We start from the raw sequence: 14,298 nt of genomic DNA, 5'->3' as shown, positions 1-14,298 counted from the left end.
GAATTTCCCTGATTTATGTTACCATGGATAATGGTTTTCTTCCTTTACCCTAACTGAAAACCATTGCATATTAAATAAAAATATGTGCAGTGTTTAAAATGTTTTAAGCTGTTAATTAAAAAATATTTTGAAAATAAGCTTTTTTTTTTTAGTAAAATAGTATATTAAAATATCTACGGAGAAATATTACAGGAAATCTAAAACAAATACTTTACTTCCAGTAACCTGTTAACATAAGAATTCTAAGAAATTATTGAAACCACTCTTAAAGACATATCTAATCATGATAAAACTAAAAAACTTTATTTGGAAATAATTTTGAACTGAATTTTCAAGCAGCATAATTGTTGCTGCAAGAATAACAAGTAATTGTGAAAGTACAGTGAAACTTCGATAAGTCGAACTTCGATGAGTCAAAAACTTCGACAAGCCGAAGTGGTTATTAATTCCCGTCCAACTGAACGGAGAATGCATGTTAATTATTTTCGATAAACCGAATTTCGTTGAGTCGAAATATTCGATGAGCCGAATTTTCCCCCCTGACCTTGTCAAATTTTCCATGCTAATGTAACTCTATAAGTCGAAATCGTTTTTTTTTCTTCTAGTATGAACAAAAAGAAAAAAGCTGGCGCCACTGCATTGCATCAAAAGGCGTCTAGACCAAGTAGATCTAATAAATAAGAATTCGATATTTTGTAGGTAACCTTGTAAATGTTTTATCTTTTTTTTAATAAAGGTATTGTTTGCTTCATTTTTTTTTTCTTAAAAAGAAAAATCTGCACAGGGGGAAACCAAAGCTCTGACTTTGCGGAGCCCGAGACAGAAAAAAATAGAGAAAGGGAGGGGGGCGGTACATTTAGGACTGAAATATCCACTTTTGGGGAAAAAAGGTCGGGCGGGGACTGTTGTCTCGACAGAAGGGATTCTTTCTCGAATTAGCGTTTTGTTCTACAAAGCTGTAAGGTCGTTCTAAATTTGCTGTTTTTCTTTATGTGTTAAAGAAAGCATGTGATTGAGGGGCTGTCTCGCTTATCCCTCAAAGTTTAGACCTTAAAAAAATGGCTAAGAGAAAACTTAAAATTTTAAATTTGCAAGAAAAAGTTGAGCTGATCAAAGAAGTCGATTTAGGCATAGCAAAAAAGAAGGACATTGCATTGAAGTTTGGTGTGCCTCCAAGTACGCTTTCAACAATTTTAAAAAACCGAAATGTCTACCTCCAAGCGGTTGCTGACGAAAAATTTAATGCAAAAAGAAAACGCCTTAAGGATGGAAGGTATCCAGAGCTTGAAGAGGCCTTAGTAAAGTGGATGCTAGTAGCGAGAGAGAAAAATGTTCCGTTATCTGGACCAATCATACGTGAAAAAGCAGAAACTTTCGCAAAAAATATCGGCATTTCAAATTTTGAAGCTAGCGCAGGTTGGCTAGACAAATTTAAAACTCGACACAACATTGTGTACCGAACCATTTGTGGCGAAAGCGCAATAGTGGATGAAAAAATTTGCGAAGAATGGAAAGAAAAAGTATTAAAAACTATTCTAATGGAGTACAATGAAAATGATATTTTTAATGCAGATGAGACGGGACTTTTTTTCAAATGTCTCCCTGACAAAACTTTTACTATAAAAGGTGACACATGTTCGGGTGGAAAGCGGAGCAAAGAACGCATAACTGTTATGGTAGCAAGCAATATGTCAGGCACGGAGAAGCTGCCTTTGCTTGTTATCGGTAAGGCTAAGAAGCCGAGATGCTTTAACAGCGTCAAGTCTTTGCCAGTCGATTACACAAGCAATAGTAAAGCCTGGATGTCTTCAGAGGTGTTCAATTCTTGGCTTAAAAAAATAGATAATAAATTTATCTCAGCTGGAAGAAAAATTGTAATGTTTATTGATAATTGCCCTGCACATCCCAAGGCAGCGGCAAATAACTTAACTGCAATTAAATTGGAATTTCTTCCTCCGAACACAACTTCTATCATGCAGCCTATGGATCAGGGCATCATAAAAAATTTAAAGGTTCACTACAGAAAACGTGTTGTATTAAAAATTCTACAGTGTCTGGAAGAGAATTCGGTTCCTTGCATTACTCTGCTCGACAGTCTCCGGGAACTGCGGAAAGCATGGAGTGATGTTACACAACAGACAATTGTTAACTGTTTTAAAAAGGCTGGTTTTGTAAAAGATACATCTTGTTTGGAGCTAGATAATGAATACGAAGAAGACGAAAATATGGACGATATAAATTTTCAAAGTGAGTGGAGCGTTTTACAAAATAAAATGAACATTCCTACCGACAGAGATTTTATGGATTTTGTGTCAGTTGATGACGGAGTTTTAGTGACTGAATACCCGACAGATGAAGAAATTTTATCAAGCATAACGGAAAAAAGCGAAAAAGATTCTGGTGATGAAGAGGTAGAAGTATTTGAGCCAGTGATAAAATTACCTTCGATTCAAGATGCAAAACGAGCAGCAGATATATTGCGCGTTTTTGTAGAATCGCGTCCGAATGTTCCAGACTCTCTCTTTGACGCATTAAAAGTATCCAAAGATTATTTAGTGAAAGAACAAATATCCGCGCAAAAGCAATGTTTGATTACAGATTTTTTTAAAAAATGATACCTATGTCTTTTTTGGTAAGTTAAAAAGTTGTTCATTATGCATACAAATTTAAATTTGTTTTTCAACCTACATAAATTCTTTAATTCTTACAATTATATGTTAATTATGTCATGTATGTATATAATATCACTGGTACATTATTTTATCACTTTTTTGAGCATGTTATAAATTTTTTGAGTTTTAGTGGTATCATTTTCTTTTTCTTCTATAGTTTTGGTTTTGTTTTCGATAAGTCGAATTTTCGATAACTCGAATTTTTTTCGCGTTCCCTGCAACTTCGAGTTATCGAAGTTTCACTGTATAGAAGTAATGCAGTTTTACTTATGTAAATAATGGACATATTTATGTAAAACAAATTGGAACCTTTTAAACAACCAGTCATATTGAGCTATTCTCTAATCAAGAACTTAGGTTTTAATGACGGAATACAGCATTTTAACTATTAAAAAATAGTAAAAATATTTTGTTATATACACAACTCAACTTCAATTGATTTTATTATTAGTCGAAAAAAAAATCTTTTGTAACAAACATTAAAATGTAAAAAGCAATAATTAATTTCAAAATTTATAGTGTATAACTTGGTTTTAAAATAAAAGAATTTTAAAGTCTGAAAAAAATTTTTCATTTAACGATTTAACGGTTTCCTCAATTTAATGATACATTCCACTGGTCCGAATTTGACTGCATTGAATGTCTATGCTCCTCTATTTAACAATATCGATTAAACGATACCCAATTTAACGGTTTCCTCAGTTTAATGATACATTCCACTGGGCCGTATTGGACTGCATTTAATGTCTATTTTCCTTTATTTAACAATAACTTTTTCCAGTCTCTTTACAATAGCTAAATCTAAGTTATACTGTAGAATATTCTTGCACAGTTTATTAAACACCTATTTAGAGCAGGAATATGCACAACAAAAGTGATCCTTTATCACTTCCATTTGAGGAGATATAGTAAAAAATGATATGATCTATATAATTGTTGAAGAACTCACTAAGAAAAAATCGAAAAACAAAAGGGACTAAATTAACAGGTAAACCACAATGCATTGTTTATAATTTTACTTATAGTAAATTGATTCAATAGTCTCTTGTTTTTCCTTTAAAAAATGATCAAGAAGAATGAAGTGAAAAGGGGGGAGCTTGAAACGAGTGCGAGCACTGAGACCTCAGGTCTATTGTACTATCCCTGCTTGGACTACTAAAGGAGCCCAGTAACAGAAATAAATTTCAGCTGTTGCCTAACCGAAATTCTAGGCAGTTCCCAGGGATCTACAGGGTCCATTATGAAAGTAATGAGCATAATGTTATTGTGACGCGACGATAGATGGCAGCACGGTAAAACCGGCTGGGAAATGTGGTGCGGGATATGCCCTTTCAACGCATCCAGTCGTCAGTTGCTTTCGAGCAATGTGAGCGGAGATAAGTGCCTCTGCTTGAAGTATGTTTTCAACTTTTGTAACATAACGCAAAGGAGCGTTCGCTTGAACAATGATGCGCCATAAAGTTTTGCGTAAGGTTTGGAAAAAATGCAACCGAAACATTCCAGATGCTGCAAGAAGCCTTCAAGGACGATTGCATCTCATGATCACAGTCTGGGAAGTGGCACAAGGCATTCAAAGAGAGCCAGGAGGAGGTTGCCGGCGAACCTTGTTATGGATGTCCCCCCCCCCCCCCGGTGATTCCTCACCACCTTACAGTCCCTACTTCATGTGACTTCTTTTTGTTTTCGCGACTCAAGAGAGAGAGAGAGAGAAGAAAGAAAAACATTGGGGAACCTTGGGAAACATCCAACACCATGTTACAACGTTCCTGAGAGGCATTTCCCTTGGAAGAATTTCAGGGTGTCTTTCAGGCGTAGCAAACATGTCTCCACAAGTGTATTGATGCAGGAGGAATGTATTTTGAAGAATATTGAACATTTGTACAAATTACGATCAATAAATATATTTTGCCAGTAAATGCTCATTACTTTCATAATGGACCCTGTACATAGTGGTATCTCAAGTGCTTAAATCTTTGCGCAAAGTAGAAGTCACACACATTCACATAGCACATGAATTGAGCTTTCATCAGCCATATGACATCCTCTAAACAAAGGATTACAATGAACACATCCATACAATGAATGCAACAAAATACCTTTTCGATTTCCGGAATTGTTCGAGAGCAATAAACTAATTTGGTCACTTCGGCAGGATGGGCCTAGAGAAAGAATACGTGTGTGAATAAGAGAAGTATAATTCAACATATTTTTTTTAGGAAATATAAAAATGCATTGACTCATTAACAATACATGAAAATTTCCATCAAAATATAAAATAATCTGCCAAAAATATAAACATTAAAAAAAAAACTGTATCAAAACATAAAATAATGAAATAAATATACCAACCAATAATCCATTATTGACACCAAGATAAAAATGCGGCAAGCAATGCACGTTTAACAGAAAACCACCAAAAACTTTTTGACAAATTAAATTTTAAAAAACAAAATATGCAAAATCAAACCAACCTTATGATAAGCAACAATCAGAGATAGCAGGGAGAGTGTTTTTCCAGTGCCAGAAGGCATCTCTAAAAGTCCATGGCCCTGTAAAGATGGATGAATTAAAACATGTCACTTAAGCAACACTGGTAAAAAAACCTTTCATAGAGTTCGTAATTCAGTTGTAGTCATCTTTTTTGCAAGGAAACTACAGAACTACTATTTCGAAAAACAATTTATTGCTATATAATTTATGTAGTTGCTAATATTTTCATTTTCTCTTTTTTTGTACTGCCTCAGCAATTAGCTGCTATGAATAGCCAATCACTCTAGCATGTTTCAATATTAATGACAAAAAGAGGATAAACATTAAGATTTTACCACATTTGTAGATTAATTGCTGTAGAATCAATTATGTTTAGGGGGAAAATGCAATTTCTTTAATGAACTATAAAAGGATTTTAACAACATATTTATTATGTTTATGCAAAAATAAATTACGCGGAAATAAAGGTAATTTATATAAAAGCATCAACAATGTTTGAGTGAAAATATGCAACAAATCCTATTTCCCCAGTATTTTCGATGCTTTTTTCCCCCTCCAATATGTAATAACCAACTACATTATGCTTATATATATAGTCAATTCGCGATAACTCGAATCTAAAGGGACTGAAGAAAAACTTTGACTAATCGAAAGTTTGACCCACTGCTAGTTTCGATTTTTGACATTTTAATATTGAAAATCATTAAATATTTTAAGTAATATGTACGTATAACAGACAAAATTACAAAACTTAAAAGTTTTTAAGCACAATATGCAGTTTAATCAAAAATATTGAGAGAAAAAAAAATCAAAAGCATAGTTTTGATTTCAATACTGCTGAAACTACTTGAATAGAGCTGATTCTACTTCAGGAAAAATGCAAATCTTAATACATTTCAAATTCGGATTCACAGATTTTACCGCTTTAGAAATTTCTCTTTTTCTTTTAATATCATTGACAGAGTACTTGCTTAGACATCTTTAATAGTAAAGAAAACTCACTCTGTGTCTCAGGAACTTATCTGCAAATGATCGAACTAAAGAATGAAGGGGAACACATTTTAACTTAGGTCAGTCTTTGATAAAAGGTGTAAGCAGTTGACTTGACAACTTGACAGCTTTAAAACAAATTCGTAGTCAAGCAACATGTCAAAGTGTAAACAGTACAGTACAACAAATGAAAACAAGCTAACTTATTTCCAGGTTTCGGTATTTTGGGTTTCTTATCTGTGCAACCACTTCTGCCTCGTCTTTTGAGTTGTTCAATTGATATTGTTGAGCAATCACGATTGCTTATTGTTCTCATTTGACTGTTTTGATGTCCTATCTTTTTATTTTCCCACCGCCAACCTCCACACCCTGTCACCGTCGACCGGCTAATCACGATGCTGCTCCTATAGCGAAAGCATACATACGCAGCTACACACACACATGCACGCACACATACACACAACTACCCACACATTCATGCCTGCACACTGACACAAACACATATGCCTACATACACATACCCCCCCCCCACACACACATACACACATTCATATACACAACTACCCACACACTTATGCCAGCACACAGACAAACACACATGCCTACACACACATACACATACCCCTACACACAAACACACACGCCTACATACACACACTTGTGATTGCGAAAAACATAATTTAAATTCAAGATGTCAAAATTCAAATTAATTTTTTTTTTTACATTTGATTTATTCCTCTCTCTGTTTTTTTTTTTTTTTAATTATCTTTTTACAATTTTTTGTTTTTCTTCTAAGTCTATGCTGATTCTATCAACTTTCTTAGTTCCTATAGATAATTTTTATATGACTTGTGTGACTAAACGCTATTTTTTAATAGTTCTTTTATTATTTCTACATCTCATACACATTGGTATTTTGTCAAAGAGTCTTATATAATTAGTCTTCATTTAGCATCCGCTCAAAATTTTAGACTAAAAATGAGCAGCCAATTTTATTTTATTTTAATTGCCCATGTCTCACTACCATACAAAATGATTGGTCTAATGAGGGTTTTGTATTGTTTTATTTTTGCATTAATAGTAAGGAGTTGAGATTTTAATTGCTCTTTAAACCGAAGTAGCATCTATTCGTCATCGGAATTGCTAGTTCTTAAAATAAAACCAAAATAAGTTAATCTAAGGTAGCATACAATCAAAATCCTGATTGTCAATAATATAAAAATAATTTCAAGATGCAAAAAGATTAAAATCTCAAATACGGAAAAAATAATCCACGGCCAATAAGTTAAATGTTGGCATGCATCCAAAAGTTTATTTATTTATTATTTTTAAAAATAAACATAAAATAAGTAAAATAAAAGTTAGCATATATCAAAATAAATATCTAATTGTCTAAAACATCAAAATGTTTACAAGATGTAAAAAGATTGAAATCTGAAACGGAGGAAATATTTTTTCGACACATGTATAGAGCACATTATACCCATAGCTTTTTCTCTTTTTTTTCCCAAAAAATGTCACAAACTATGTTAGAAGTCACCTAAAATTGTAAAAAGGCGCCAATTTTTTGAAATAAATCTCTTTTAGGCCATTTTTGACCAAAAAAGTCGCCATAGTTGCCTACGGTCAGAAATAGTCACAAAAGTCTCCTTTTTAGTCGCCAGTGGCAACACTACGATTTGAGTTGGCTAAAACTTTGTTCACAAAGAGTTACTGTAACAGGTAGACTTCGATATATTCTAAGTGCAATTTATCTGTTCGGATAAACTTCTTCCTGATAAAACTCTTCGATTTTTTTTCTATTAGATCCAGAGTTTTTATTTTTAAATTTTTTTCTTTTTCACTAATTTAATCAATAAAAAAATAAATAAATATACATAAATTTTTTTCAATAGTTTTTTTTTATCATCCCTCCCTCTTTTCTTTTTATCGAATTTGCCGCCTCTGCCTGTTGCGCCCCTGGTGAGAGCCACTCCTGCCAACCCTAGGTACGCTACTGATCATGGCATAATAGTATAAGTTAATAATCTTGCATTTCTCTTACATACAAATAAACAAACCAAGTTACTCAACATATCATTAAACATTAAACATTTTAGATAACAAAAAATGTGTGGATGTTGTTTATATTGATTTTCAAAAAGCTTTTGACAAGGTACCGCATGTTGCTCTTCTCAGCAAGTTAGCTGACATTGGAATAGGAGGAAAAACTTTACTTTGGGTTAGAAATTGGCTTACTGGTAGGAAGCAAAGAGTAGTTGTGAGAGGAAATCATTCTAATTGGAGTGATGTTTTAAGTGGGGTTCCTCAGGGATCAGTTTTAGGGCCTCTTTTGTTTATTATATTTATGAATGACATCAATGAAAATATTTCTGGAAGCATGAATTGTTTTGCTGACGATGTAAAAGTTATGGGGATTGTCGAAAATGAAGAACAAGTAAAACAGCTGCAAGAGGATTTAGATCACATTACTAAGTGGGCAGATAAATGGGGTATGGCAGTTAATGTAGGGAAATGTCAAGTGCTACACTTAGGTCATGGAAATAAGCGTATGAGATATCGTTTGCAGGGTTCAGTCATAAACCAGGCAGAAAATGTTATGGATCTGGGTGTCTTTATAAATCAGGACTTCAAGTTTAGTCAACAGTGCAGTATTGCTAGTAACAAAGCCAACAAAATGCTTGGGTTCATCAATAGATCTATTTCAAACAAATCTAAGAAAGTTCTTCTGCCTTTATATAGGAGTTTAGTAAGACCTTATTTGGAGTATGCTGTTCAGTTTTGGTCGCCTTATCTGAAGAAAGATATTTTTGTATTGGAAAGGGTTCAAAGAAGGGTAACTAAATTAGTAAAGGGACTCTCAGATTTAGATTATGATACCAGACTTAATAGGCTTAACATGTATAGCCTGGAGCAAAGGAGAGTCAGAGGGGACATGATTCAGTTATTTAAATTTATCAAAATGAAAGATGTAAATGGATTAAATTTTTGCGGGGAAAGCAGGACAAGGGGTCATTGTTTTAAGCTATTTAAATCTCAGGCTAACTTGGAAATCAGGAAAAACTATTACTTTAGCCGGGTCGTGGGCACTTGGAATAGCTTACCGGAAGAGGCGGTAATGAGCAAGGGAGTGGATAGCTTTAAGAGGGCCATTGATCTTCATTGGGGACTAATTAATTGACTAGGACCAGCCTAGCTGGGCCCAGAGCCTGTTGCTGGTCGTCACATTTGTATTTGTATTTGTATTACAATTTATTCAAAAACATTTGTGTTAGTTTGTTTTTTAAGAACACAATTTATGTTTCATATGATGTGTAAAACTCAAAAAAATAAAACATTGCAAAATTTATTATCCAAGTGTTACCTTTATATCTTATTTATTGCCTTTTTAAAATTGTGAAACTATATTTTTTCGGTGCATATTTTTTAAAACAATAAGTTAATCAACTTTACATATTTATAAAAACTTACAATTATGAGCTTTTTTTTCCTTAGTAACTGTTTCAGATTGAAATGAGGTGTGTTTAATGTAATGTGTCACAAGATATGAGAAAAATTGAAAAGCAACAATGTTTAAATTTAGAAGCTCTTACATTAAAATAACTTTGAATGTCATAATAATATTAGAAAATAACAATTTGAATAAATTGTGTACAATGACATCTTCATTGAGTAAAAAAATACATCTTTGTTCACCAATTGTCGATTATTTAAATTTGTTTACTATTCCGTTGAAGCGAATATTCGGTTTGTCTGCCAATTAGACAGTACTATACGGAATGCTCGGTGCATCCCTAATGAATGACAGCTGAGTTTTTGTCTTTTATCCATAAACACATTTTCTGCATTGAAACCATGCATCAATCCAGAGTAAGTTAAGGCTCCACCCCCCCCCCCCCCCCCCCCCAACCTCTGTAACTGATCAAACATAGCCTAAAGCTACTTTTTAGGGATTTCTAAAATTGGTCTGAAATCTCCTATTTATCACCCCCCCCCAAAAAAAAGACACTTACAACTCCCCCCCCCATCATTCACCTCAAAATAGAAGTTGGATCGGTCCCTGATTGAAAATGGTGCTCCTTGAAACTTACAAACTTGTGTTCACAACAATTTGCAAATTTCATGCTTTATTGCTGTTAATTTTATCATTTTACCTTTTATCAGTTTTAAAAATTCTACAATCATATACCTTAGCATCAAGACTTCGTTTCAATTCAAGCATATAGGAATATTGCTCTGGATAGATGAAATCATACGGAAAATATACCAATAGACCATCAATATTGACCCTAAAAAATAAATAAATTAGTAACATTTTAATCTGTTGATAAAAAAATATGAATGATTAAAAAGAACAAATACATTGAAAAATGTTTAACTAAAAACTAAACGGAACAAAATACTCTTTTAGGGTAAGAAAATTTTGTGCTAACATTTTTTCAAATTAGACAAAAATCAACAAAATTTTCGGTGTTGTCATTTTTTATTTGGACTTTATGTTAAAAACTATAAGTATGTTGGATTGACTGAGAGAAAGAAGTAAGAAATTATAGATTTTTTGTAAAGGACGGGATAATCAGATATTTGTCTCGTTTTTTCTTTTATTATTTTTTATCTATTTATTTTTTTAAAGTCTTGTTCAGATCCATATTGTTTACAAAATGCTTGAAATAATCCCACCTGTGACAACAGAAACAACTTCTGACAAGCAAACATATCTAATATTGAAGAGGGACTTTTCAACTATGAATTGAGATTTTTAACCAAGTCTTCAGAAACTGCATGTGCTATAGGATTCCCTTCAATAAAATTGTCCATTACTTTCACAATATCAAAAAATTACATTAGTGAGTGAAGCAAGCACAAACTAAAGCCAAGGTGTAGCAATCAACAAACAAAATAGATTGATTTACTTCCTGTACTTTGTTCAGACTTCATAAAACTGACCAGCTAGCACTTCTCTGTTCCACAAAATTATGAAAATAAAATTTTTTCTTTTTGACACTGATCTCCAGTCAAGATTCATGTAATGCTGTGAAAATTATCTCAGGACAGGAAAAGTGTACTAGTTGTTTTACAAAATAGAAATGCTATTTTTGCCCAGGGACAGCCCAAACAAAAATTTTGGCAGAGGGACCATTTTTAATTTGCCGAACGAAATTCAAATTTTACAGAATGATAAAATACAAATATGCAGACATATCATATGTATACATAGCATCTTATAAGAAGGATTATTAGGCCATCATTTAAAAAATTTTGAAACGAAAAAAGATCCATCAATGTTGAAATATTGCCTTCAAATGTACCAAACCTTCAGTAAAATTTGCAGGGAAAAAAACATTTTTGGTAGGTCACACGCAACAGTGACCTTCCATTGGGGCGCCCTTGTCCCTGCCATACCGTTTTCCGAAAGTGCAAAGTATTTAAACATGGTAACATAACTGGACTTCTTCAATACAATGCGAAAATCATAAATGGCAAAAGCTTGCCGTCTGGTGTAGAGTCTAATAACGAGAATCTGCATGCCAGTCATCTACAGCAATTTCAGTCTCATTCTGGCAACCTGCCCATTACTGCAAAATAGTACTTGTTTCTCTGTGCCTTTAATCTCACACAGTGTCTTTTCTCTCTCTTACCCTTTTTTTAAAAGCCTAATGGAAGCACCAGTGTACCCATGGCATGCCCTGTGTGCATCCCTTTTAATGTAGGCCTGGATCTGCTTTATCCGCAGTGCAGGGGCTGGGGGGGCTTAAGGGGCCCAACAGTACAAGAAATTGAGAAAGCCAACATTACAGCCTCAACAGATTTTGTTTCCCAAAATTTATAGATCCGGGCTTAACTAAGTGAGTTTTACATCTTTTATACAAAACAATCCCGTTTATCTGTTACGGGTAAAAAAAATATTTTTTGCTTGAGGAGATTTTGATGGATGATCAATAGAATGAATGAAATACGATTCAAAGCATGACAGAAAAAACTCACTTCATTTTTCAGATTTCCAAGTCAATTCAGAGTTTCGCATTTAATATTAAGCAGAAATATTACGGGATCCCGATATTACTATTTTGAAAAACTATCATGTAATTTCAAAAGCAAAAAAAAAAAAAAAAACAGCTTAGCAAATCGAAAATGCAACAAACAATTTACAATATATCTTTTAAAACATAACGATAATTAGGTACGCAATGTTAAACAATAAATAGTAAAACATCCGAATCTGATTCAGAAAACAAAATTTCAGTAAACAAACATACACCCGTGAGTCAAAGTCACAGTTAATGTGCTATGAGTTTCGCAAAAGTTGCGTTCGGAAGCATTAGCTTGTTTCTGAAAAAAAAAAAAAAAATGCAGGAACTGTACAACGCGAAAATAAGACAACGAAACATCTCTATTTTATGAGAATAATCCATAATTTCAACAATGTGATGTATCCCCACACTTTAGAATCTAAAATATATTGTGAGGACAGCATTTGGAGTCCCTTCACGAAAACGTCTAAAACTTCATATGTCGCCCAGTTTGGCCGCAAGAGGCGCTAAGCTCGAGTTCCGCTTGATTTATCCACCAATAGCAACGCTTCAAAATTTGTTCATTTTTGATTGCTTCAAAGCATGCAACAACATGCAACCAAAGCATAAACTTAAGTAGTGTTAGTTTTGAAGCATAATTTCAAGTTTCTTTAAAACAAGTAAGTAAATCTTTTTTTTTAAAGAAAGAATCATTAAGTGATGATTTTACCTGCGATTTTGCTTTATTTTGAAAATTGTTATTTTTCAGTCAGATTTCATATTTCCATGATAGCTAAATTTTGTGAACAAACTTCCTTCAAAACTTCTAGTTAAAATTTTAATTTGCATTTATTCTTGAAGAAAGGAAGATTAAAAAAACTATTCATATGTAAAACGGGGTGCCCACCGCCCTAAGGGCTAGAGCGCCCCCCCCAAAAAACAAGAGCCCCCCTAAAAAAGTAAAAAGTACCCCTCAAACACCGCCCCCCCAAATTTCAATGGCGCAGTCTTCTGCGATATGCCCCCCTCCCCCAGGCCCTGCTCCTAGGGTAGGCGACCTAGGCCACTACCAAGGGCGGCAAATTTCGAAATTGAAACATTTTTTGAAGAATGAATATCTGTGTCAGCACCATAAAATTCACTGCTTCAAAGCAAAAACAAAAAAGAGTACCTGTGCTTGCATATGGGCCGTGGTGGCCTGATCAATAAGGCCTCGGACTTGTGACCAGAGGGTCCCGGGTTCGATCCTCGCTAGTGGAAGATCCACGGTCTTCATTAATGGTGACTGGAGGGATGTTAAATATGTTCGTGGTCACAAAGTCCTCCAAGTGAAACAATACCTCTGGGGGTGCTGAACCAGGGATTGCTCGGATTCTGGTCTGGTTCAAAAATCAGAGCTCTCTCCAGGGTCCCATTCAACCACAAATATTGGTAGGTCCGGGGGACTTTGGAGTGAAGAGTGCTTGGATGTGCAAAACATAAGCTCGGAATTTCACTAGAAATCCAATTTAATTTTAGAGGGGACTGATTGCGTGGTCTAAAAGTCTTTTGAGAATATTAATGTTTGTTTCAGTGCTATATGATGCAACTCTTTAATGTTAAAAAAGATAATTTAAAGTGTGAACCAGTGCTTGGATACATGCAAAACCCAGTTTGGAATTTAACTAGAAGTCCACTTTAATTTTAAGCACTTTACTATTATTTTTATAAAATTAATATTATATTATTATTTTATATTATTATTATACAATTGGGGGGGGGGGGCACTTGTCAATATCGCCTAGGGCGGTAGAACTACTAGAGCCGGCCCTGCCCCCCCTCAAGATGGGCAGCTATACATAAAGTTCTACGTAAAAAGGCTTTTAACTATAAATAAAAGTTTTATTATTCTATAAAATTTTATCTTCAAACATGCCATAAAAATCACATTGAAATTGAATGCTGTTTATTCATAGACAAAATAAATTTCCTTTAGAATTAACTTCACTAAATATCAAGCAAAGCTCTGAGAAGAACCTGTTCTAAATTCTCCTAAACAACGTTTTTTTCATAAATCAATGTATAAAAATTCTACTAGCATTTACTTTTATTTTTGTTAAAAGTTGCAAAATAAGGGAAAGCTTCCAACTTTTAGA

The 14,298-nt window shown here is 33.8% G+C and overlaps 1 protein-coding gene across 1 annotated transcript in view; it reads right to left on the bottom strand.

The window, feature by feature from the left end:
* LOC129221195 (general transcription and DNA repair factor IIH helicase subunit XPD-like) overlaps positions 1–12,234 on the bottom strand; it is a gene marked incomplete at its 3' end in the record, with an annotated part of 61,591 nt that extends 49,357 nt beyond the window's left edge. Inside the window, 4 exon segments of the mRNA XM_054855647.1 lie at positions 4,769–4,831; positions 5,144–5,221; positions 10,342–10,441; positions 12,138–12,234. Coding sequence (XP_054711622.1) covers positions 4,769–4,831; positions 5,144–5,221; positions 10,342–10,441; positions 12,138–12,142 — 246 coding nt within the window.
* Positions 12,235–14,298: the final 2,064 nt, after the last annotated feature.

This window comes from Uloborus diversus, chromosome 4, assembly GCF_026930045.1.
Source record: "Uloborus diversus isolate 005 chromosome 4, Udiv.v.3.1, whole genome shotgun sequence".
NCBI lineage: Eukaryota > Metazoa > Arthropoda > Arachnida > Araneae > Uloboridae > Uloborus > Uloborus diversus.
This window is presented reverse-complemented; position numbering and strand designations above follow the sequence as displayed.